The sequence below is a fragment of the Mytilus trossulus genome, chromosome 6, assembly GCF_036588685.1.
Source record: "Mytilus trossulus isolate FHL-02 chromosome 6, PNRI_Mtr1.1.1.hap1, whole genome shotgun sequence".
NCBI lineage: Eukaryota > Metazoa > Mollusca > Bivalvia > Mytilida > Mytilidae > Mytilus > Mytilus trossulus.
In genome coordinates this window covers 70,134,979-70,162,784 of record NC_086378.1, presented here as the reverse complement: position 1 = coordinate 70,162,784, position 27,806 = coordinate 70,134,979, and the positions used below count along the sequence as shown (strand labels likewise).

At 33.3% G+C, this 27,806-nt stretch overlaps 2 protein-coding genes across 2 annotated transcripts; one reads left to right on the top strand and one right to left on the bottom strand.

Moving 5' to 3' along the window:
* The first annotated feature begins 12,918 nt into the window (after positions 1 to 12,918).
* On the top strand, positions 12,919 to 26,060 carry LOC134723714 (IgGFc-binding protein-like). The gene is made up of 3 exons (XM_063587268.1): positions 12,919 to 13,890; positions 14,761 to 14,788; positions 24,728 to 26,060. The coding sequence occupies exons 1-3, from the start codon at positions 13,009 to 13,011 to the stop codon at positions 24,958 to 24,960; spliced, it is 1,143 nt and encodes a 380-aa protein (XP_063443338.1). The 5' UTR covers positions 12,919 to 13,008; the 3' UTR covers positions 24,961 to 26,060.
* Positions 15,370 to 21,041, bottom strand: LOC134721762 (uncharacterized). The gene is made up of 2 exons (XM_063584964.1): positions 19,905 to 21,041; positions 15,370 to 17,978 (listed from the first exon to the last, which is right to left on the bottom strand). The coding sequence occupies exon 2, from the start codon at positions 17,959 to 17,961 to the stop codon at positions 17,218 to 17,220; it is 744 nt and encodes a 247-aa protein (XP_063441034.1). The 5' UTR covers positions 17,962 to 17,978; positions 19,905 to 21,041; the 3' UTR covers positions 15,370 to 17,217.
* Positions 26,061 to 27,806: the final 1,746 nt, after the last annotated feature.

The window sequence follows — 27,806 nt, the reverse complement described above, 5'->3', positions numbered from 1 at the left end:
TTTAAAGACTAAGTTAAAAAACTATTTATGTAAAAAGATGCAATCAAAATATGATTTAATATGGCAAACTGAGCTTAATAATGATTTCAGAGGCAATAAACTATATGGTAACAAGCTCAGAACTTATAGACTTTTTAAAAGCAGATTTTGCTTAGAAAATTACCTTTTGCAGGAAAATTTTAGATATAGACATCATTTAACAAAATTCCGTATCAGTGCTCACGATTTAGAGATTGAGAGGGGAAGGTACAAAAATCTGACAGTGTCAGAACGTATCTGTAAATTGTGTGGTACTGAGGTTGAGGGTCCTACTAAAATGCGCCCGGGAGCGCCCGGGAGAAGAAAAAGCGCCCGGGGAAAAGAAAAAGCGCCCGGAGAAGAAAATATAGCGCCCGGGGAACAGAAAAAGCGCCCGGGGAAAATATATAGATATTTGATTGGCACGAGACAAATTTGTTAAGTTATGAACATTGATTTTTATTTTTATTTTAGACAAGTAATTTGCAAATTCAGATAATAGACATTTGTAATAAAACACAAAAACAAGTATGAATACTTCAATTTTAACAATTATATATGATTCTTTTCGAAAGATATTTTTAAATAACAAAATATACGTTTTAATCGAGGACAATATCGTTCATTATTCTTCTATATATATTTTTTTATATTTATATTTATTGACTTACTTATAAACAATTTTGAAATCTAATATGTAACACTTTAGATGTAGCATCGTAAATATCCCCATTTATATCAGAGACATATACTACAATGTATTATATGTTTCTGTTTATATTAAGGACAAATGATATTTTTTTTTTAAGAAAAAAATTATTTTTATAAACTATTATTATTGTATTCTCCCGGGCGCTAATTTTCCTTCCCCGGGCGCTTTTTCTTTTTCCCGGGCGCTAATTTTCCTTTCCCGGGCGCTTTTTCTTTTCCCGGGCGCTCTCGGGCGCTCCCGGGCGCTTTTTAGTAGGACCGCATCTTGAGGATGAAATTCATTTTCTTCTTCAGTGCCACAAACTTTCAAATATTCGTTTCAATTTTTTAAATGAAATAAAACAACGGTTTAAAAATTTTAGTGGTTTAGATATTAAATCACAATTTATTTGGCTAATGTCCTCTGAAGATACTTTCATACTCCAGAAACTTGGAGAATTATTGCAAAATTTATCCTCATTTAGGAAAGTTTCCTTAAATAATATATAGATATAGAAATGCCCAGTGACCCCCCCCCCCTCCCCCCCCCCCCCCCCTTATATTGTTAAACACTGTGCTTGTTGTATTCTTGTATTTGTGTTGATAAATATTATTTTTTTTGGTTTATTTTTCTTTTATAACATTGTGTCTTAATCATATTGAATCACTTGTAATCATTTGTATGTAATTAATGTTGATTGTTCTGCTCCTTGTGGGCGCTTTGATTAGCAATAAAATATATTTGAATTTGTAAAACAACATAGGACAGCACACACAAACAGCACAACAGAACCACGAACTGTCTTTCACACAACTGAATCAACGCCAAAAACGTAACGTCACAGGTGAATTTCTAAAGAACTAGAAGCCACGACGAAATATAACGCTTGTTATCTTTCGTGTCATTTTTTATTTACTATTTTTTGTTTTTGTCTGATGACATGATTCTTTTGGGATTAAATATAGGACATGTAATTTATTGTTTTTGTCTTAACGTCTTTTTTGTCAACGCCATCTCTCTTATTGTTTTTGTTAATTTATGATTTGTTTTAATGTTTATGATAAATAAAGTAATTGACATGGTAAACCCCTGCGTATTTTTTTTTATAAAATTTTTATATTTTGCTATCCTGCTGAACTTTTTCAAGATAAATATACATTAAATATTGATAACGCTATCAAATAATAATTAAGTATGCTTCTGTTAATGGCACAAACAACTGGAAATAAATTGAAACTGCTCTGCATAAAATTTTCGAAAACTTCAGGGAATTAGTATAATAAGCATCATTGATCAAAAGCAAGTTACAAGAACTCATATTGGTTAATCAATCAGTATCATTCTGCCGGTTTTGTAAAGAATTTTATTCCATAAGTGTATGTACTTTTAAAACTCGTTTGCAGCTGTTGCTGCGGTTTTACAAGTGTGACATGCTTTCGAAATGGATTACGGTAAATACTTTGAGTGTAAAAAATTGAATGCATTTCATTCATTTAACTAATCTGAAAAAATTAAATAATATCAAATGTACTTCAGATAACTTTATTTATTCATGATCAGCACAAACAATATAATCTGAATCATCTTAAAAAGAAAAATCACAAAAATACTGAACTCCGAGGAAAATCTAAAACGGAAAGTCCCTATAAATCTAATGGCAAAATCAGTTACTCAAACACATCAAACGAATCTGTCATATATTTCTATTAAATGAACACTGTCAACGATACATATATATTATACAAAATAAAAAAGTATGTTTTTTTTTGTTCTATCAGTTACGAAAGTGGAAAAGTGAAATTGTAATTCGCTTTTTAGCAGCCTGTATGGTTCAATTTTGTCAAAGTAAGCTAATAAACATTGGTGATGAAATATTCACTTACACAGGCGTAACCGAGGTGCCAAAAAGTAGATTCATTTCTCTACCAAACAGCAAATGAAAAGGAGAAAAATCTGTTTATTGAGTTGCTGTAGGAATTGGTAAAGCCATTGAAATTCCGGTTAATTTATCGGGCCAATTAATCTGATCCTTATGACAGTATGCTCTGATAGACTTTATCATAATTGAGTTGCATTTTTCTAATAACCCATTCGATTGAGAATGGTAGTTGATAGTACTGCTGTTGTCTGTTCTATGGTCGGGTTATTGTCTCTTTGACACATTAACCATTCCCTTTCTCTCATTTCTAATTTTAACGTGTGATATCAAAAATTTCACATTAAGACAGAAGTCATTCATGAAGATTTTTCCACAATTGTTATTCAAAATCCTTTCTGCACCAAATCTGTAGAAAACCACATTGAACAAGGCCTTTGCAACTTCATTAGCCTCTTGTGCGATCAAAACAAATGCTTCAACCCATTTCTATAACTATCAACCAAAACGAGCAAGTATGTTTCATCTTTGTTAGTCTTGCTCAGCTTTAAAGAAAAAATTGCATATGCCATCGATAAAATTGTACTGCCACTGGCATAGAATGATCTAAAGGTTTTTTTCCTTGTATGGTCAATCTTAATGCAATGACACCTGCAACACGAAAAAACATTTTATTTTACTGGTGCATATTTTGCCACAGTTTTTTAGTCTCAAGGCAGCCAACACCCTGTACAATCCCAAGTCACGATAAGCTAGCAAAGCATGACGTCTGAGAGATAACGGAAGACAAATTTTGTTAATGTACTTTTAACACAATTGTTAAATGTACTTTTCAACTTCATTTGTTTTCAACCTATTTTGAAACAATTTATTCACAACACCATCACAAACAGAAGAAGCTTGAGATTCTGGTAGAACCTTCTTTTCGAACCTTTTCACTTTGAGGTTAAACGTCATTTTGCAAGTAATTAAATATATCCTGAAAATCTGGGACAACTTGTTGTAACTGATGTCTAATAATTCACTCATTGACGATGTCAGGATTTAGAGAAGCAAGAATATAGTCTCAATAAAATAATTCGAGTGCTACACTCTCCAAGTCTTCGTCTCTTTTATTGTATACCGCTAGATAGGTCCTACAATCATTATCGTCAATTGTATTTAATAGAAACTCATACACTTTCACTGGCAAAGTTTTATTTTCATCAGCCACTTCAGTATATGTGCGCTGAGTGTATCTGCTACCTTATTTTTTTTACTTGGTTTGTGAACGATGTCAAAGACATGGTACTGTAATTTAAGCGCGATACGACCTAATCTACCGACTGAAACCTTTTGATCAATAAAAAATTTAAGAGCCTTATGATCTGTGCAAATTCTGAACCGACAAGTAAGATAAGCATTAAAATGTTTGAAACATTATAGAACAGCTGAACATGTTTTGTAGAGCACCAAATTCATTCTGCCTTAGACAAACCTATACCTTCATATGCTATGACCTGCTTTCGACTTAAAAAATGTGTTCATATTAGGATATGCAAAGATCGGTGCTGATAATAAAGCCTTTTGGAGTATGTCAAAACAAGACGACATGTGCTAAAAGTCAAGTACGACAAATACGCAATAAATTTATTACATTGGAATACCATACGGCACATTTTGTAAATAGTAAACAAAACGGTAAAACAAATTACACAGAGGAACATGTGATCAGTATGCTGGAGGTTCTTATTTACAATATATTTGTTGAATTTGGAGGTAAACTATTTCAACAAATTATCGGCATCCTTATGGGAACGAATTCCTTGTCGACCTCTTTTAATTTTCATACGACACTTGTCAAAAGAAGACCAAATAAGCCAGATTATTTAATTTCACATTCAGATATATTGATGATGTTCTTTTCCATGTTTTCATTAATAATCGAAACATTTCTGATTGTGTACCATCATTATATAACTAGAAACTAATATACAACCGACACAGCATCCTTTGCCTCATGTTAAAACTTGTATTTCGAATATGACATAAACGGTTATCTCATTACCAGAATCTATGATAAAAGAGACGATTTTTGAATCAATCAATTTTCCCCACATTTGAAGTAATATACCAACTTCACCTGCATATGATATATACATTTCCCAACTCATTCGGTATTGAGGAGCTTGCAGATGCTTCTCGGACTTTATGAAACGTCACCAGTGTCTGAGAAGAAAGTTGCTACTCCAGAGTAACGTCTACGTAGGTTTTAAAAGTTCATCGGAAGATACCAAGAACTTGTTTTAATAAATATTCCGTATCAACTTCAAAAATAATACATGATGGTCTCATAGTATATATTCTAGGTACTGACGTTATTTCGGTCTTTTTCAAAATTTGTGCTTATTCATGTAAGGTTGACCTGTGAGGAAAATACGGCGTTATCATCATTTGAATTTTTGAGTCCTTCATAGTGCAACGTAAGTTCTAATACTTGCGAAAAATACGGAATTGGTCAGTGTTTTTTTCTTGGAAATTCTGCTCAAAGCTTTAAAATGACCCGAAACTGCATGACCCAAGTCCAAAAATACCAAGTATTGTAACAAAAGAGACATCTTAAACAATTACACAAATTTTTCAATTTTTAATTTTAAAGATAGAAAATACACTGTAGGTTGATATTATTGGTTTCAGATTTATCTTAATATTTTATAGTGTACTTGATATTTTGTCGACTACATAACGAACACGTTTTGCTTACTTTAATATTACTTTTGATTCTATTCGTTTGATGTGTTCGAGCTCTCGATCTCGCTATTTTTCATCGACTTTCCAATTTAAATTTTCAGTTCACCAGAGTTTTTTTTAATATTTTTTTTACCATTATCAATAAAGTTTCATAAAGAAAAAATAAAACATTCAATGAATAATCACACCTTTGCGTTAAACTAAGGCTTAAGTATCATATCAACTGATTTCATGGATAGTGACTTTATCTAATAGCCAGCCATTAATTCTTAATAAGAGTCATGTTAAAGAGTAGAACAAAATAATGTTTGTGAAAGCAATCCGTTAATTTGAAAAATTTTAATTACATATTTTAATTAAGAAATTAAAAATTCAGATGTTATAGGCAAATGATAGAAGCAATTTGTTTTAAAACTTGTATTTCAAAGGGTTTGGTACATTGCAATTAATTAAGGAGATTATTCCTTTGATAATTCTGTATCAATTAATTTTTTTCTTTTTATTACTTTTTCCGGAACGTTTTATCTTGAGTTGTTGATAATGAGTAAAGTGCGAGCGGAGAATATTCAATTCTAATTCTCAGTATTAGCATTGAACGAAACCATTGTCCACTATATTCTTCATTGGATGCTTCAATAAGCACCAAACCAAACGCATATTCATTATTCGTGTCCTTGTATGGACGGAATGATGTAATATGGAAGAAAAAAAGCTATTCTCCTGATTGGCCGGATGAATGTCACTGCCTTAAAAAAAATCTATGTTTCAATTTGAATAACTTGAGTGAATGAAGCATGACCACCGCTATCATTTCTATTTTCATGTTTAAACAAAATACAATGATAAGAATGCTATGATAATACGATTAAAGACAAAATGCGAATGGGAAAATCGGTTTATAGAAACAAACTTTTCACGGGGAAAGTTTATAAATCCTTTTATAGAAAGAAATATAAACTTATAATTTGTAAATCTTATATGTATGATAAATGGTGAAAACGCGAACAGGTCAAAAGGGACAAAGAATAAAACAGAGAACGCAAAACACAAAATGGTTCTCGTTTTGCGTATTTGTGTTTCACATGTACGTTTTAGCGTTTAAATATCACAGTGAAACGCAAAAAAGCATGAACTGTTACAATATGTAACCCATCACAGGAAATAATAAACAATCCATTAGGAGCAGCACAGGAATCGGACAAAAACAATTAACGTTATATTAGTAATTAAGATTTAAATTTAAGTTCCCTTGTTACAATTATAAAAAAAACATTGCAAATCACGTTTTGTTAAATATAGAGATTTTTGTACGAAAGATTTTTTTTGGCAGGCATTTAACAGTGAATCATTAACTCATTTTTTGACATGGTCAAGACTGTATTTTTAGGACAGCGATTCATATTCAGGGAAGACAATAGCATTTCCAGACAAAGTTATTTGCGTTTGTACATATCAACACCCATAGATGAAACCTTCTCTGTTAACATCGAAACTTCATAACTTAGTAAAACGAGATTAAATATGATCGTATAAAGCGGAACGGAAATCGTTGTTAAAATGCCGTCAGAACTGGCCGTTTGCGATACTTCGAATGGTGATAAGAGTATTCTTGTTCAAGCAGAAAATATTATTGTATTATTTGCATCAAATATGCAGGCGGATAGCGGTGATTGCTTTATTGTATTTCTAGCTGAAGTTCTAATTTAGCACTGCATACGTATCTGACAGTAGAAAAGCTTATTCCAAAAGAGGGACGAAAGATACCAAAGGGACAGTCAAAGTCATAAATCCAAAAAAGTATTGGTCAACACCACATATTGCGATCAGTAAGCCTTTGTTTAGCTCCAAATACGGCGAAACTTTCGTATTTGTACGATGTGTGAGAAGGCTTATGTAACAGCTGTTTATGAGTAAAGTCCGGTTAATTTCACGATAGATGCAGCTTCAATGAGGCAAACAATCGCTCTTAGATAAAAATCAATATAAAAGTAGTGCATTTGCATCGTTAATTTGCGCAATAGATCATATCTCTTTTACCATTTTTGAAAATGTTTCCCACGGGTATACATCATAATTATTCTACCATGTTTGTTCCAAATTTTGAGGCGCATTAGGAATTTTTACCCATGTACTACTAGCTTGCTTAATTATAGCCCCCATAACAAAATTAAACTTCTTTAAATATTGATAACACAATCAAAATAACAAATACTTCGATTCAGTATCCTACTAGAATTAATGACACAAAAAACTCTAAAAAGTAATCAACAGTCCTCTGCAGGAAAATTAAAATAGTCCAGGGAATAATAATAATTGCTATTAATAAGGAAGTTCAAGTAAATGGAAATGGTCAATACATATCGTTCCGCTAGTGAAGGAGCAATTGCTTGTACATAAGGGTTAGAGTGAAGATTTGATATCCATTTTTAGGTTGCCTCAGAAGATGAACATGCGTTCAAATTGGAATACGGTAAATATTTTTTTAATGTGTTATATGTGATTAAACGATTCAATAATTCTTAAGTAATCAAGTTTTATTTGATGCGTATATTTTGGTAACAACAGACATTTCTATCGTCGCTTACTTTACGAATATATAGATAAATATCAAAAGGGATTGCTGAGTTTGTAAAATTTCTCTAAAAATGTATCAGTTTCAAATAAATCAGTCAGAAGAAAAACTCTCTGGAGTAATTTGAGATTAAGAAAAAAATATCCGTTACTTAATAACATTTACATTCAAAACTACTGGTAAGTGTTTAAATGTTATCAAAATTGTATTATAATTGGATTAAAACAAATCAAACGTATTTTTCAGTACTGTCTAATATTACACATGTGTCATTTTGTAACTGGAACAACGACCAATCATGTAAGTAAATTCAATGTTCCAATTTTGTGTATTTGCAAATCAATTTTATAAACGCATGTCATGATAACACGTTTCAACGAATTGCCCCATTCTTTTTCCCGTTTGTTCTATTTAGGACATATTCTAAAAAGATATTAAGGAAACACATAATAAGTCTTTTGAAATCCGTTGTTATTGTTTATTGGTTTTTTTTTATAATTTTGGTTCTTTGGTATGTTTATGATGTTTCAGAGTTGGGTGTGACGTCTATTTCGATGAACTAACATACACTGTCGTTAAGGGACCAGGTGAAGCCGCTTGTTGAGACACCCTGAAACTCGGTCAATTCAAGCAACCAAAATTAAGTAAAATCAAATATTTAAACGGTGCAATTTTGGTGAAGTTTACTGCTATCTGATGGTTTAGTTATGTATAGAAAGTAATACACAGGAATTTCCCTTAAAAATTGTACGAAAGAAAATATTGAATATACTTATTAACGATGATCTTGCTTAGCCGAGTAACAGGATGTCCAACCACAGAGAAGGTAACCTGTCGAAAAAATAAAAATTCCGGAGTCAAAAGTCGAAACAGTTTATTAGTGGCCATCGTTTTTTTTTCTGCTCGTTCATCGCGCTGTTGTTTCTTTGACAGACTCCCCGTTTTTAACTTTTTTTGAATTCGAGCGTCACTGATGAGTCTTTTGTAGACGAAACGCGCGTCTGGCGTATTTACTTAATTTAGTCCTGGTTTCTATGATGAGTTTATTAATACGATTCACAATACTGTGGATTCACGTTATAGTGATAAGAATATTTTGTAAGGGTTACTGGTTACTTTTATGTCGCGTACATGTTACTTTTAGAAGTAACGATAGTATCGTGTTATTAATTGTCCACCAGAAAATACAGACAATTATGTAATTGAAAATATTAGCTTTTTATTGATGTTTTTAAAAGAGGGACGAAAGATACCAAAGGGACAGTCAAACTCGTAAATCTAAAACAAACTGACAACGCCATGGCTAAAAATGAAAAAGACAAACAGAAAAACAATAGTACACATGACACAACATAGAAAACTCAAGAATAAACAACACGAACCCCACCAAAAACTAGGGGTGATCTCAGGTGCTCCGGAAGGGTAAGTAGATCCTGCTCCACATGCGGCACCCGTCGTGTTGCTTATGTGATTACAAATCCGGTAAATAGTCTAATTCGGTAGGTCAAATTCATGAAAGGGAAGGGGATTGTAGTTACGACGTAAGGAAGATATCCGATAACATTTGTGAAAGGGTTATTCCATAACGGTCAACCAACTCGTGATGGTGTCCGTAAAATTTACGAAGGGATGATTTCAACTTCACCATTTGGAACTCTTGGTTTAATAGCTTCCTTGTGAGCAGTAACCCTCTATCAAGAAAATCATGATAGGAAACGCAAGCACGGGACTATCGTATCAATTGGGAGATATATACCCCGTATGCAGGTGCTGCTGGAATGTTGCTACTTAGAAATGAAAGTTCACAATTGGAAAGCTGAAATCATCTCTTTTGTCGTAAAGTTTTGTCTTCAACCGACCCTCATTGTCAATATCTAGATGTAAGTCAAGATATGAAGCCGACTTAACTGTATCTGTAGTATCCTTTATCTCCAATTCGATGGGATAGATGCGATCCACATAGTCACCAAATTTTGAATTGTTTAGTGAAAGAACGTCATCTATATAGCGGAAAGTAGAGTTAAAGGATATTGCTAACTTCTTATCCTTTTCCTAAGAAGTTCCTGCATGAAGTCAGCGTCATAATAATAAAGAAACAAGTCAGCAAGTAGAGGGGCACAGTTTGTGCCCATTAGGATGCCGACAGTCTGTTGAAAAACACGTCCTCCGAACGTAACAAATATGTTGTCAATCAAGAAATCAAGCATCTTGATAATATCGGTTTCAGAGAATTTTTTGTTTGAATCAGAGTGATTCTTTACAAAGTAGGATTTATCCCTCCCTAAGACAAGATACTTGTATCTACGTTGGCCATTCTTTTTTATGAAGCAAAGTAATACCAACTCTTTTAATTTGTCTTTTAGTTTGGAATGTGGAATACTTGTGTAAAGAGTAGAAAAGTCAAATGTTTTAATACTGTTACAAGATGAAAGAGAGTTAGATTGTATGTACTCTAAGAGATCTTTAGAATTTTTAAGTATCCACATTTGATTGACGCCACCTCTGGAATAGGCAGTTTCACAATAACTTTGAAGCCCGTCTTTGATTGCTGATAAGAAGGATGTTAATAATTTAGAAAGCGGTTTCGTGGAGCACTTGGAAGACCCAGCAATATACCGTTGTTTGTAAGGACACTTATGTAGTTTAGGTATCCAATACAGTGATGGAAGATCCAGTTCTTCATCTTTGGTTGAAATACCAAAAGAACAAAGAACAGACCTATGATTATCCAGGATTTCCTCTTTGGTAAGTGTCGTGAGGGTATATGTTGGGTTTCCAAGTGAATTGTCGATACATAATTCGTTTATCAAGCAATTAATGTAATGACTTTTACAGACAAAAACGATGTTATTTGGGGCTTTGTCTGCGGGGACAACAACATATTTGTCATGGAGGTCAGATAGGTGTTTAGCAACATTTGGATCTTTGAAGATTGACGTAGCATGGGCATTGATGGACATATTCAGTTTCTTAATTCTGATTTGTATTAACGACCGCACTGCCTTAATCCATTCGGATAGAGTGTCTACGTCTTCCTTCTCGCGCTTAGCCCATTAACTGGCATAATCCTTGACTGAATCCATCAGAATTTTAAAGTTGTATTTCCAATTGATGGATTTAGGCTCACGATATTTCGGACCTTTCGATAACACGTTTCGTAGAGAAGTGTTATTAACAATGTTAAGGTCTCCGGTAATAACGTGGCCTGCAGGATTATATGTGAATTGGGAACTAGCACAAGTGCAATCAGGAGGTTTAGACTTGAAGTCGTCAATAACGAGATCCTGCAAAACGCGTTTGTAATTGAAAATTTTAGTTGCAATAGGTTTGGTATAGGTATAAGAAATAATTGGTACAGACTGGTCTTTGAAATAAGGAGGTATTTTAGATTGAACTAATTTATGATGAAGGATATTGCCTAGGTTGACGCCATCGAGACCTTTGTTGGCAAAGGAAAGATTTAGAAAAAATCTTTTCTCTTTTTCATCTTTTCCAATGCGAACTGGCTTGAAAAGTCTGTGACTAGCAATATCCGAAATTAAAGCTTGTAGTTTGTATTGGTTTGAATGAGGGTTTGTAACAGTGGATTCCAAACATAAATTGAACAGGGAATGAAGTTTTGAAAGGGGTAATGAATAAAGTTTCGTGCGAATGTGATGAATACCTAACGGTTTTTGTATGCATGGCAGCAAGTCATTAATAGAGACATCATGCAGAGAGGGTGATGTATAATGACGATGGCCATGACTACGTCTACGTCGAGGAGTCGAGTTGAAAATATTCATCACATTCACCGAGTTACACGAAGGCCTAGATAGAATACCTATACCATCAATTTTGTCATTGAAGCCATACGGTGTTGCAGTTCCCAATTGTCTAACCTAGTAGTCTTCTTTTTGTCTACGGAGAGTCGTTGAAAGATTAGGATTGTTCGAGCTATGGTATATTTTTTCGATAATTCGAACTGTCATAGAAACGATGGAATGATCGGGCTGATTGAAATGCTGGTATAGAATGTCGTTAGCATTGAGGTTAATGTCTGATCTATGACCGCACATACGTTTGTTAAGCCTTCCTTTCGTTTCACCGACGTATACCAATCCGCAAAGGTTGCACTCTAATCCGTAGACGACATTTATCGATTTACAATTCAGATCATCGTAACTTCTGGTAAAATATGACTTATTGGTCAAACTGCTAGTGAATTCAGCATCTGTAATTAAAATAGCACAAGTTTTGCAGCCTTTGGTCTCACATTTTGAAATGCGACAGTGTTGTACTGTGTCATCAAAAACCAAAATGTCTTTAAGGAGAACTGAACAAGGCTGTATATGTGTAATATTGCTGTTGTCACTAGGACGATGATCTGAATGAGTCGTGTTTGGGATATTTAACTTATTCTTCAAAAAATAATATTTGAAAGCATCTTACATGTTCATACTTTCCCTATGAGAATCGAACGGGTAACACATTAATATTTAAGCCAAATGATTTTTCAGTGTACGGATATGGATAGTAAACTGCATAATGCTAATAAACATGAAAATCATTGGTGTCAACGTTAATAATTTAATACAATTAGACATGGAGATACAAAAAACAAGTTAAGTATAATCCTAAAATAAATTATTGACTACCACGTCCCTTTGGTTTGTGGAATAGAAAATATATTGTTGTTTGATTTTTTTCAATAATCCATGAATATCATAAATGTGTTGTTTCAAATGCATTTTTCAGGACAGCGGTTCACATTCAGGAAAAGAATTTGTACTTGCATTTCCAAACGGTGTTAGACATGGTTATTTGCGTTTGTACATATCAACATCGGTGAACGAAACCTTCTCTGTACACATCGAAACCCCTTTACTTAGTCATACGAGTATGAATGTGACCGTATCAAGTGGAGCAGAAACCGTCGTTGAAATTCCGTCAGATCTCAACGTTGCCGATACTTCAAAAAGTGATAAGAGTATTCTTGTTCAAGCAGAAAATGGTATCGTATTATTCGCCTCAAATATGCAGTCTGATAGTGGCGATTCCTTTATTGTATATCCAGTTGAAGTACTTAGTACTGAATACGTATCTGTTAATTTGAATTCAAAGGTTGTTGCATATCAGTCAATGAGTACAATCATCGCTGTAAATGACCAGACTGTTGTTCACCTAAGTTTACCTGTCGGTTCTTCAGTAACGTATAATGGCGATACCTATACATTTGGAAGTCAGCTATCGGTCAATTTGACAAAATATGAGATATTTCAGTTTTCATCTAAGGATGATTTATCTGGTACAACTATATTGTCAAATTATCCAATAGCAGTTATCAGTGGTCATCAGCTTGGTAATCCATCAGTGAGTGTGTCTGCAACTATAGATATGATCCTGGAAATGCTCATTCCATGGAAGTATTGGTCGACACATTATATTGCAATCAGTAACCCTGTGTTTAACTCCGGATACGGCGAACTTATTCGTATTTTTACGCTGTGTGAGAATGCTACTGTAATAGTTGACAAATCAGGAGTTCATTCACAAATCAATGTCAGTCAAGAGTCGTTTTATGAGTTTCCATTGGCATTAGCGGAAGCAGCAGTTATAAGCTCGGACAAACCCGTGCTCGTTTCACAAGTATCATCTTCTCATCCTTATGCTGGCTCTCATATAGGGGATCCGAGATCAGTCTTACCGGCACCAGTAGACTCCTGGCTGAATGAATACACTTTTAGTACACCTGGAAGGTCTTACGGTGGAAGTTTTTATCATGGACTTGTTCTGGTGGCCTATAGTACGGTTCTTGCTGAAATAACCTTAGACAACGAGAGTCTAGATCCATCCATTGTCTGGTCTGAAATCGCAGATACAAATTTGAATTATACAGTTTTACCGCTATCTCAAGGAGCTCATACATTGAAATGCATTGGACATTTAAAATGTTGGGGATATGTTTTTGGAATTGGTGTGTACGAAGAATATGGAACATCTATTGGCCGGAGTTTTACAAAGGTAAAAACCATTTTGATTGATGCATAACTCTTCTTTGTTATACCTTTAGTATATCCTTGTAACCATATTATGGTGTGTACTAGTATGTTTCCTAAATAGTCTCTACATATAGTCGTTACTTTGTCTGTCTGCCAGGAAAACATTTGTCCTACGTTCATCTGTTCTCAAGTCCGTCTTGTTCTCTTTTCTCCCTCATTCCATTAGCCTGTCTGTGTGGTTTCCTGATATTATAAGATATACAAGTTGGAGTTTAAGATGACAGCTACTTAATATAGTGAAAAATGGAAAGTGGTTTCGGGATGGTAATTTCAGTTTCTCTCGATTAAATGAAACTTATACAATTAACAGTCTAAGAAAAGATTTTTTCTTGAAAATTTTAATGGAAATGTGATAGGTAAGAAACGGTTACGGGAACTGATCTTGATTTGATTAATGAGATGATGTTTACTAATTGATATTGAAGTTTAACCAGAAGTAATCTTTGGTCGGTATCCCTTGTTGTTTTTTTTGTGTGTGTGAAGTTTTTGTCTATTAAGCAGAAACCTTTTAAATTTATTTGAACAGATTTTTCTTCTGTTGTTTCAAAACTGTCCAAGATTAATAAGAGGGTTAAAGACTCGCATCTAGCCCGATCGGTTACTACCTTTCTGTCTTTCATTTCTTGATAGTATAGAAAATTTCAATCTCCGGCGCAGTAAATTAATAATAAGTAAATAGTAAATTTTCGTATATGTAGAACTGAACAAATCATAACAGTATAAATCCACGTTCTCGTACATATAAATATAACGAAATCAGATAACCATATCTCAATCAGTTTAAGATAGGAAAAAGAATGACAAGATGTTAATAACAATGCTTTAATTACAGATTAAGAAAACGGATACACTATTTAGGGGTAAGTATACGTGTTATCTCTTCGTCACACCATTTTAAAAGTGTTCAACAGATTTTATTTAATTTAAAAATTTATAACGTGTTCATCAATAATTGTTGTTTGCATATTAACACGAATTATTACATTTTGAAATTTTTGTATGTGTAAGTGCAAAGCCACTTTTCTAAAATATTGTTCTTTGTTTAGTTTTATGATGTGCAGAATTTCAAATTAAATCAATAACTTCAAATTTCTTGTACTATTTACACCACTGAGTCGATGCCACTGCTGATAGACGTTTCTTCCCGAGGGAATCCCCAACCCAATAGTCAGCACTTCGGTGTTGATATAAATAGTAGTATCAATTATATGGTCATTTTAATAAAGTTACTGTTTGCAAAAGTATGAATTATTCGAAATACTCAAGATTTTCTTATCCCAGACATTGGTATCCTTAGCCGTATTTGGCACAACTTTTTGGGAAAAAAAAATTAACGGTACCAATTTTCTTGCACCAGATGCGCATTTCGACAAGACATGTCTCTTTTTGTCAACACAGGCTTGCTCTGTTTGATGGGATGAAAGAATGACAAACAAACAAATATTTAAGAATTGAAAACTGTCATTTATTATTAAAATGACGAAGAAGCAACACAATGAAAAACATGTATAATGAAATCAATAAATCATATTTATAAACAACATATATGGTTATAATGACAAAACCTTATTGACCCATCCCATCAAAGATGGGGTTACATTCGCCACAATATTGTTACCCAAAGCCTTCCTTGTAACAATATCCCCCATCCAAGCCAGTGATAAAAAATTCTAAAAAAACAAAAAAAAAACAGAGTCCTAACTACCAAAAATAGGAAAAACAAAAATATCAAAAATGAAATCACAAATCTGAATAAAGCTACTTCTATCTAAGAGTATTCATTCTATAAACTAAACGATAACTAACCCATGATTATAACGAATTAAAAGAACCTAAAAAAAAATGATAATGGCTACCGGAGGCCCCTGTCCCCATGGCAACCAAAGCCAAATTTATACATATATTTACATTGAAAATTCTAATTTTATTTTATCTTATTTATTTTTATTATTATTCGTATATCTATATTTTTTTTTTTTTTTTTTTTTTTTTTTTTTATTATTATTGAAAGATAACATCATTACCCGCATAGTTTATTACAGTGCGTAAATTTAATCACCATCTTTACGAGATTCCTTAAATTTTATGACAACAGGTCGACCAGAGTTCACTCCATCGTCAGCTGCAATGACAGAAGGGGATGATTCCTTACTGTTAGTTTTATAATTTCTCTGAGAAATTGGAAAATATGTCATAAAATTGCATGACCATGATTGCAAACCTAAATACTTTAGTTTATTATGTGTTAAATTATCCTTGAAAAATAATGGTAGCAAACGATTGTATATCTGATAAATATCTCAACTTAATTATACCAAGAACAAAATAAAACAAATCCAAAAAATAATAAAAAACAAAAACAAAAAGGAAAATACAAAAACAAAAACAACAAAAACATAAACAAAACAATAATCATATACACTATACAAAATATTACCGTAAGTCTGTAAAAGGGATTAGAAATAGAGAGGCCCATGTCCCCATTATATTTCGTAATCACAGTTACCAATATAGATACAATTAAAAATGAGTATTAACTATACTGTCAACAAAGTTATTACACTCTTATACATGTAATGAAAATACACTTCTAGATCTAAACATGATTACCCGTTTATGGCACAGTGGCAAGAACAATGAACCCTTCAACGTATTTCATGAAAAGAACAGCCTTGTGTCGTATCAGAGGTCCATATCCCCAGATACAACATCAAACCACATAAAACAGATTCGTATGTTAAGGACTGGTATCAGGGCCCCCTTCTATTGGTGGAGTTCGAATCGGCGTTCTCGTGTTTGGATTGTTGGCAATCCCTCCTGCTGTGGTCTCCACCGCAAACCTGGCAGGTGTGCTCGTATCTACAAGTTCTTGCCGTGCAGCCTGAATCATTGTTGAAAGCATAACAAAACCTTTTCTGTTTAAAGGCTGGAGCCGTGAGGCTTTGTGTAAGAGAGGGCTGTTTCGTGGCATTAGTTTTCCCAATAAGCCCCATAGCTAACGCCACATTGAATATTTCCCCATTTACACCATCCCATGGTAAGTGCAAAGGGTCTACTTCCCTCCACTACCTATATGCTTGATAATAAAAAAAAAATGCAGCCTCAATTCCAGCTTTTTCTGCCAAGTTTGCAATGATAGTCGCATATTTCATCAGCTTCGGGGATTCAGTAGGGTATTTTTCAAAATAAATTGCCCCATAAATGCGAAAAGCTTCATGCCACTGTGCCATTGACTCAATTTTTGCCTTACTACTACTATTTTTAACAAATGTTAAACAATCATCTTTCTCTATTGGAACATACTAACAACTCTGGATTCGGATTTCAAGAAATCCTCCAGATTAATGTATTTGTTAGACCAAATATCAGCTTTCAGTTTTGGGTCCACACCCAAAGCCAGTGGGCGTGATAAACCCTGGCCTCCTAACTCGTTTGAACATGTACCTGTGTTTGGAGTGCCCTGTAGAAGATGGTTCACCACCTGTTGACTCGGAGATCCTTCAGTTGGCATGAAACACTGTTGACCGCTTCTGCTAATCACATTTGAGCAGGACGGATGACTGCTCTCAGATGATTGTTTATCAATAATATTTGTTGAGTGGGACTGGGATGGTGTCGTCATCTCTGTTGTATTACATGTAGTGGTATCTTGCCTTGGTGGACAAATGGAATTAAAACCTTGGTGTGTTGGTATCAAAGTTGGATCTGGTGAGTTTACATTCCTGCCTTGAATAACACCAGTGCTTTTGGGTATTGTAACTACTGTTTGGGTGATAATTGGAGTTGCGACCGTCAATATTCTCAGAATTTGGTCATCACTATACGTATTTGGATCAATTGGATTGGACTGTACAGGTGAATTATCAGCTGACAGCTGGCCGGAATTAATATTTGGATTTGAAGAGCTTGGTACAGAATTGTCTATAGATACACCCAGTCCCAAATCTGAACTGCCTAGGTTTTCAATAACTTCTCCAAGCCTCTGTGTGCTTTTCCGTTTACGATTACATCTTTTTGGTTCTTTGGATGGCATTTCTGATAAAACGGTTGCTGGAAAAAGAACACAAGATATATTGAATGCATGATATAGAACTACCATATCAAAATAAGTGCCATAAGAACATTTTAAACATATTTATACCATATGCACTCTTTTATACCATATATACTCTATACCCTTAAATTCATTTAAGTGCCATGTGCACCGATTCTTAATATTATATTTTATTAACCACAACAGAATTGACATTAATATGTACCCTAAGCACTGCCCATCAAAGCACCATTTTTACTAGAGCGTCACAAATTCATCTAAATGCTATTTGCACTCAAAACTAGATACAATGAGTACTCAAACACAACAAATCTATCTATATGCCATATGGACATGCTCCTCAACGCACCATATGTACTAGAGCCTCATAGAATTCATCTAAATGTTATAGGCACCCATCATGCATACAAATATGTACTCAAGCACAACAAAACTATATAAATGCCAAATGGGCATTGCTCATCAAAGCACCATATGTACTAGAGCCTCATAGATTCAGATGCGCTTGTGTTAAGTACATAAATGTATCCAAGTACACTATTTATCTAAGTGGCTCATCAAAGCACCATTTGTACTAGAGCCTCATAAATTCATGTAGGTGCCATAACACCTGTTTAAAGTACACAATGTATCCAAGTACACAATTTAGGAAAAAATAAAATAAAAAATTAATCATATTCTATACATATAAAGTACCATTTGTACTAGAGCGTCACAAATTCATCTATAAGCTATATGCCTCAAAACAAGATACAATAAATACTCAAACACAACAAATCTATCTATATGCCATATGGGCATGCTCCTCAACGCACCATATGTACTAGAGCCTCATAGAATTCATCTAAATGTTATAGGCACCCATCATGCATACAAATATGTACTCAAGCACAATAAAACTATATAAATGCCATATGGGCATTGCTCATCAAAGCACCATATGTACTAGAGCCTCATAGATTCAGATGCGCTTGTGTTAAGTACATAAATGTATCCAAGTACACTATTTATCTCAGTGGCTCATCAAAAGAGCCTTATAAATTCATGTAGGTGCCATAACACCTGTTTAAAGTACACAATGTATCCAAATACAAAATTTAGGAAAAAATAAAATAAAAAAAAAATTATGATATTCTATATATGTGTCATATGCACTATTAACTAATAAATATGTGAATTCTAATTACAATGATTCTTGGTGAAAAAGTCTACATGTATTATGTTACACTTATAACAAAACGCAAGAAGATTTAAGCTCTGTAAATATACGCAGTTCTGTTGCCAGTATTTAATTGCCCACCAAATTTGCTATGATAAGGACTGTTAAATAAATTTCTCTTAGTTGTTTTCATGAACTCTATCAGACTGTCTGAATGACCGTTAAAAGTAATGTAATATGCAGCTGTGTTTTAATTTGTTAGGGATAAGGTTGTTAAATAATTTTATCTTAATTGTTTTATGAACCTTAGCAGACTGTCTGGATGACCGTTAAAATTGATGGATGATGCAGCTGTGTTGTTACTATCATGACTTTAATTACAAGCCGTATAGTTTATGAGTTTGTTTATTTATCTTCTGCTCCTATGTGTGTTCCCGATTCGATACAACCACACGAGAAAGTATCCAAGGAATATAACGTGTTGTTATCATAAAAACTGTTATAATGATATGACACTCCGGTTAAAACCCTAATTTTAATATAATTATTATTGAAACAAATCATCCTGGTATAAATATACCATACATGTAGTTGCATAAAACTATTTCTGGCACATAATACCCAAATTATACGTCCAGTTTTGAAAGAAATTGAACATTAAATCGCATTGTTCTGTACAAGCATGTTTATGGGGAATTTCCCTTGAACTTAATATAGCTATTAACAAATAAATAAATAAATAAAAACCTGTCCAATACTTAACTGCTATTAACTTTCTTTATTTCATAGCTTGAATAATTGACCCTCTTATATTTCGAAAATATTTTGGCATGCCAACATCATAGTTAAAGTGAACACCATCAACATAGTTATTGCGATCCGAATTTTCACCCCTGTTATTTCCCAGTAACGACAATGTGGTTGGTCCTTTATTTGTGCTTTCAAAAATCTGTCAGTCTTATAACTAAATCATTATACACATTTGATGCAATGACTCGTGTCGATTCTCTTGGTAGAAGTTGGCATATTGTGTGTTACTGACTTAATCTCAAATCGGGTTGTCAATGTTTGGGATAATAAAATCAGCCGTAACCCCAATTCCTCTGTCGTATCTTCTGAGGCTCCTAATATATCCAAATCGTTACCACTAATGTGAACAATTACATGTTCTGGACGATTTTTCTCTATGAAAGACAAAATAGTTTGCACATGATCTGAATTTGAACTTTTCCGCCGCCGATCCCAAGACATTTTACCTCACAGTTCATCAAGTTGAAATTATATAATGCAGGTCGATCATAAATAAAAGTTCCCAATCTACGAACGTGTGAACTACCAACTACGACAATTTTCATCGTAAAATTATACAGTCTCTCTAATTAAACTATAATTTTATTTTCTGGCGCTTCAGCTGACCAAAATCACTCACTGGATCTAATACAATATTCTCTGGATACTTTTTCTTGTACTTATATAGGAACCGTTCCGTGAAAAGTAATACAAGAAAAACCTTTCAATAAAATTAGACTACAATGTTCTTTAAACTCTAGAAATCTCAAGCAGGTAGATGCAAATTACGACAAATTACGGACCTATAAATTACAATGTCAGATAACATATTAAAGTTACCTAATTAACTACAGAATATAATCCTTTTTCTTCTCAAGTCACAATATAATCGTATTATTTAAAACACAAATTACGCAGAATGTAATATAATTTTTAGTTCCAAAACTTTCCTGCCACTTCTAACTGCAACTGAAGCGCCTTCTGAGATCATATAACATGATCAGGGGAAGGAATAACTTGGTATTTGCGTTTCTACCAAATAAGAACAAAGAGTTATGCCGCTTTCCATAGTACCGCCTAGTTTGCCAAAAAATCATTTTTAATAAAAATTAGCATTTAGTGATGCTCGTGGCCAAAATATTTGAAATCCAAAGCTTATATAAAAGATGAAGAGCTATAATTCAAAAGGTCGAAAACGTATAGCCAAATCCGTGAAAGGAATCAGAGCTTTGCATGAGGGAGATATTTTCCTGAATTTATAATAATTTCTAATATTTTGTAACAGCAAATTTTGATAACACAAAAAATCCGTATGTTCATGCCAGTACCGAAGTACTGGCTACTGGGCTTGTGATACCCTCGGGGACTAATAGTTCACCAACAGAGGCATCGACCCAGTGGTATTAAAAAAAAATTAGGGTCCTCAATGTTCTTCAAGTTTGTACTAGCTTTGCCTATTTAATCATTTTGATATGAGCGTCACTGGTCAATCTTATGTACACGAAACGCGCGTATGGCGTATCAAATTATAAGCCTGGTAACTATAATAACTATTTAGTAAGGGCATTATGTGCGATTTGATAAAAAAAAATCAAAAAAATGAATATTTTTGTTTGAAGTAAAAATAAAAGCGGAATTTATTATAAGCGGTCACCAGTTATTAAGCACAAATTTGTCAATCTAAGTAAGTAAATAATTTTTCCTCGTGTGAATTTGTATTCATGTCATAATAAATTTAACGAGTGATTAATTGTATACACATACGTCTATATTGTCTGGTATTTGATCAGGATCTTTATTCCGATATTCATTACAGGTACAGAGAGAGTGCACAATATGTACATGCATTTGCATCTATTTATACAAAACATTTATATACAATACAGGGGTTTCAAAATAATATACATATTAGCCAACAGGACCCACATGTTCATGAAGTAACAAGAAAAATATTAATAAATATTTCGTAGAACAAATCATGAGGATGATACAAAAGGAGTCTTATCAACAATGATCAATCTATGCTTACTTGCAAAAAATAATCGTGAACGTTTTACACTTAAAAAAAACCCCGATCAACATGTGAATCTAGAAGATTACTCAACTAAGTATAGTATAGATATAATAGACGAGGCTACGTATGTTTACATCCCAAAATGAATATCTATAGCTGCGGTTGTTAGCATTGCACAATTTGAAATACACCTTTATATAGAATCAATTTGGTGCCTGTCAACGTTCTTAATGTTCTTATCCCAAATCTTTCCCGAATGATTATCGTCTCCTAGAGTCATCAGTTTTGTGATCAATGAGGGTAACTGTAGGTCGATTGAGATCTGCCCAAGCGTGGTAAGGACTATCGAACAAGCGGAAGATTTAGCTTCCGGTCAAAGTCATTAGGTTTGTACGAATGTTAACTAGCTGTTCTGACTCACCATCATAAAGATAATCACATTTACACGGTACATATACATTATACCGTGTTTGCTTGCAAGTTTGACATCGTTTGCTCTCGCAAACCTTAGAATAACGAAGACCCTAATTTTACAAATCAGCAAGTCATTAAGGATTTAGAGTCAACAGAAAGCCATTACGAAAGGCTCACTGAAGATTTTGAATAGTGAAGGATTTTTATGTCCCATTTTAGGTTCGGTGTGAGCCAAGGCTCCGTGTTGAAGGCCGTACTTTAACCTATAATGGTTTAATTTTTAAATTGTTATTTGGATGGAGAGTTGTCTCATTGGCACTCACACCACATCTTCCTATATCTATTATGTATTTATGGTATGTGGGTTCATCCGTTCGTCCGTCCGTTCGTCCATCCGTTCGTCCGGACGGGCGTCCGTCTGTCTGATCGTCCGTCTGTCCCACTCCAGGTTAAAGTTTTTGGTCGAGATAGTTTTTAATGAAGTTGTTCAAAGTACAGTCAACAGTCCATTTACACGGTCCACAAAACATAGAATATGATAGTGCGGATGGGGCATCCGTGTATTGGGGACACATTCTTCTTCGTTATTTAAAAAAAAAATTGTAAAAAAAACCCAAATATGATTTACAACTACAAATAAAATAAAAGCAACATTAGTTTACCGCTGTTCGAAAGTCATAAACCGATTGAGACAAAAACAAATCCGGGTAACAAACTATAACCGAGAAAAACACACCAACTATAAGATGTAACTGTAAGATGTAACTGTAAGTGAACAAAAACAAACGACAATGCAACACAAATAAAAACAAAATATTAGATAACAGCTGCCATTTTCCTGACTTGGTACAGGACATTTTCAGAAAAAATTGTGGGTTGAACCTGGTGTTGTAGCTAGCCAAACCTCGCACTTTTATAACAATGTTAATATAACACTAAAATGACACCATTTCATTACAAGAAAACAATTTACAAATAAATGCAAGAACATTAAGGACAGAGAAAAAAAATATCTAAGAAATGAACTGGGTGATTGATTATCTTTACTTTTACATACGAACAGAAAACAAAATAGGGGTAGAATTACAACTATCAACGATAAGACATTTAACAATATCCGACCAGAATTACAAATACAACATCATAACTAAATACAAGAATGATGGATGACAAGTACCGTGACACGTCTTATAGCAATGCGAATTCACACTCAGCAAAACAGTCATATTCGGGAATAGGTCATGATCGGAAATTAAATACAAGACAACGTAAATTGTAAATCTCAATCTAAGATGTGGTAAAAATATCCTTAGTTAATAGTTTGACAGAGAAGACAGTTTGTATGGATCAACAAGTTCGTGATGGTGTCCATAGAATCTTTCTTGATTTTGTTGGAGTAGTTTCTGCGTAAAGAGTACACTCCTTTATATGAAGTCCGTATAGTATGAACATGCGCGAGCATAACATATCAACTGAGATATGTAAACACCATGCGATGGGACAGAGGGTGTGTTACTGCTGAAAATGGGAAATTGATAATTGGAAGTTGAAATCGTTCCGTTTGTCATTTATTTTAGTGTGAAGGTATAAATCAGTCCTTCTGGTATCGGTACAATATACTTATAAGTAAATTTATATGAGATTTATATGGGATATATGAGATGTAGGTATTGGCTGTAATATGGGTTATTCAGTGATACGACATCATCAATATATCTGAAAATAAAATTAAAGAATTTTTCTTTTTGTCTCTTAGAAGGGTTCTGAATAAATTCTGTTTCATAAGAGTACAAAAACGACTCGTCTATTAAGTGTGCACAATTAGCTATTAGACTGTCTGTTGAAATATCAACCCTCCAAACTCAACAAATATACTGTCGATCAAAATTTCAAGCATTTTGATGATATCATCTTCAGTATATTTTCTGATAAATTCATGATGATAAATTCAGTGTGGTTTTTCAAAATAAAAACTTTTATAACCCAAAACCAAAAAAATGTATCTACGATTCCCATTTTTATAGGAAAAGCTCTGTTTAATGAGATGGTTTAGTCGATATGTCAATTGAGCATGAGGAATAGTAGGGTAAAGCGTAGAAAAATCATTTAGTCTTTATGTTGCTGCAAAATTAAAGAGATTGTGATCTAAGATTAAGCAGTAAATCTTAAGAATTGTTGAGCATCCGCATCTGATTAACACCACTGGTAGAATATATCTCATCACACTATTTTTGAAGGAAATCACAAATCATTTATTTAATTTGACGAGGTTAAACATGTTTGCGGAAGAGTCAATCTCACTTACCTTTGACATTGGTATAACAGCACAACATATTTTTTTTTAATTTTTATTATTCACCTATTTTCAGGGAAAGTTGTGATAGCATTGGATTTGATAGACGAGCATGTACTCCTGACAACACCAGTGTTAAGTACAATAACACAGTCTCGCACTGAATGCGCCAAAATGTGTGTGTTGGCTTCTTGTTCTTTCCTTTCCTTTCGGTCTGCGGATGGAGTATGCTATCTATATACAGAGGAACAAAAGTGTAGTCCAAAGCAAGAACCACCAAATTTCAGGCGTTATTACATCAGAGAATAGTGAAGGATTTGTTACCCTTTATTGAAAATGTTCACATTGAATTTTTATGCTATTTACATGGGACTTTTATCTTATAGAGGATGGTTCATCAATTTTAAATGAAGAATGTTTGTAGATAGTCCGACTTGGTACAGTCAAACATAATGTGCAATAAAATAACCACAAGGGTTTGTGGAATGAATCTCCTGAAAACAATGAGTTTTAAATTGATTTGTAAATATATTCTTTCTATGCGAATTTCATGCTTGTAGCAGGATGTGCACAATTTGACTGAAATATGCTTGTAGTCGCTGCACTTTTAATACTATTATTTTATATTTTATTTTGAAAAATGAGGATACAGGGGCATTATGTATATAAATCAATTATTGTTATTGTAATATATCACGGAAAAGAACAAGAACGCTTTATAAAAAAATGAACTGAAAGAATTCAAGATTTAATATCACTAGAAACTAAAAAGATTTAAGCAAAAAATAATAATATTTAGAAAAAGGGGATCCATTCCAAAAAGAGCATATGATTACCGTTAGTTTTGTGGGCACACCTCTTCGTTTACACTTAAAACCTAAAAGTAATACTCAACTGAAACCCACTCCGTTAAAGATTATTGCTAATATGAACATAGAAATGAAAAACATATTATAATTTGGAAAGTAGAATCAAAAGCTGTTTCCGAAACGAAAATGTATGATAGCTCGTGAAAATGGACTTCATACGTTCAGTATCCAAACATCAATATATTAAGAAAGAAGAAAAAAAAACACACAAGACTAACAAATAAAAGGCCAGAGGATCTTGACTTTGGACAGGCACAAAAAATGCTGCGGGGTTAAACCATGATGGCTTTCTAACTGATGTAAAGCTCATGTCTCCCTTAACTTGTTAGATATTTTTGCATGTCTTTGGTTTAATCTGCAAACTTAATCTATTTTAGTGATATCTTTAAAAAGTAAGCGAAATACCAACTTAATTACATTCTTATAATACTGAAAAAAACCTCACCGAAAGCGACGATAGAAACAAACAAGACCACAAAACACTACATAGAAATCTTAAGACTGAGCATTATGAACACCATTAAAACATGTAAAAATGGTTCGGGGTTATTTTTTTAAAAAATTTTATGTATATATTTGTATAATTGTATGTAATTAAACACATCTCACTATTGTATATATTATATGATCTTTGACTTATTTTCATTGTACTTTGTTACGTATAATTATAATCTTTGTCAATTATTTTATTACTCCATTAAACTTAATTTTACATTGTCTGAAATTTGTTTTTATCAGGTGAAAAATTTAAGTCCATATTATGAATATGAATTAACGCATGTCAATTAGACAGAATCAAAACAAATACAAAACAAAACAAATGATACAAAACATACAAAGCAACACAAAACTCAGCAACTCAACTCTATGAAAGTTTTAGCACATACTTACAACTTCTCGTCCAATCAAATTGCCTGAATTTGCCTTCTAATTTTCATAGTACATACTTTTCCGTATACTAATTAACTGAGCATGAATGACCACAAGAGTAAGATTTCATTGTATCGTAATCAAGATATTAGAACACAAATTGCTACTGGCTATTTTGAAATAAATTCTGTGTTCCAAATTTAACTAATTTATAGTTTTTATTTATTTTTGAAACAGTTTTTTTTACATCCTGCAAATCAATCTAAGACTTTTGATCTAAATTTGTTTTTGACAATTAAAAGTTGCTTTCATTAAAATATTAATAAAGAGAAACAATTATGGTTCTTTATACCTTGATTAAAGTACAGCTCCATCTAAAACTTGTAATCCTTTACCATAAAATTACGTTGTACACAAAATGATGAGTCAACATAACACCCCGTTAACTTGATTTATTTTTAACTCACCTAGCGTCCATCGTCGTCGACCGCCGCCATAGTATGTTAACTGTTGGGAAAATATTCTCCTCTGAAAATACTTGTCCAAATTTAACCAAATTTGGCAACATTCATCTTTGCGGTATCTAGTTTAAAAAAAACGTGTCCAATGATCCGACCACCAAGCAAGATGATCGACATTGCTAAAAATTGAACATTTTTGTCTACTATGACGAATTTTTAATTACTATTATTTTGCGTATATCTTTAACAATTCTGATAGACTGATAGAAACTTGATAAATAGACTACAATTATCAGAAAGACCAGATCTACAATTAATTTATGTGGTGGAAATCGTCATTTAACTCCTTATTGGAGCCAAGTTTCTTTAATGACGATGTTTACCATTTTCTTTGCGTTGTGTCTTGTATGATTAAAATGATTATAGATACATAAAAACTTTAATAAGCAAAACTGATTGGCAAGACAAATTCTAACAACAAGTCAAATTTTTTCCATATAGGAGGTACACTTTCATTATACATAGGAGTAATTTTCTTCAAGTTAGGTATTGTTACCCTCTTTTGTGTTTTGAGCAAAAACTTAAGAAGATAGAGAAAAACTTAGCAGACTAAATGATCAGCAAAACAAGATCATCAAAGAAGAGATTTTTGTCATGAATTGTATTCGTGTCTACAATGTTGGAGATTGCCATTTGTTCAATATGTTAAAGACTAATGTGAGTGACACAGAATCTTTAGAACCTCTAGTTGAATAGTCAAACCTCCCTCATGGTGGAATGATAAAGGTTACATATTAGACAACACACTAAATATAATTGACGTAAAACATTATTAACCTTAGTGGTTATCCCAAAACTGCTAACAAATATTTATATGGGAACCAACTGTGCTCATCGTCCAGTGCATTCGTATTCGTTTTGTACAGAATTCACACAGAAGGTTTATGAAAAGAAA

Excerpts from the sequence above, each read along its gene's own strand:
- LOC134721762 (XM_063584964.1), bottom strand. The coding sequence starts at position 17,961 with ATGCCATCCAAAGAACCAAAAAGATGTAATCGTAAACGGAAAAGCACA.
- LOC134723714 (XM_063587268.1), top strand. The coding sequence starts at position 13,009 with ATGAGTACAATCATCGCTGTAAATGACCAGACTGTTGTTCACCTAAGT. Across the intron at positions 13,891-14,760 it reads TTGGCCGGAGTTTTACAAAG|ATTAAGAAAACGGATACACT; the intron begins GTAAAAACCATT and ends CTTTAATTACAG. Across the intron at positions 14,789-24,727 it reads AACGGATACACTATTTAGGG|GGAAAGTTGTGATAGCATTG; the intron begins GTAAGTATACGT and ends ACCTATTTTCAG.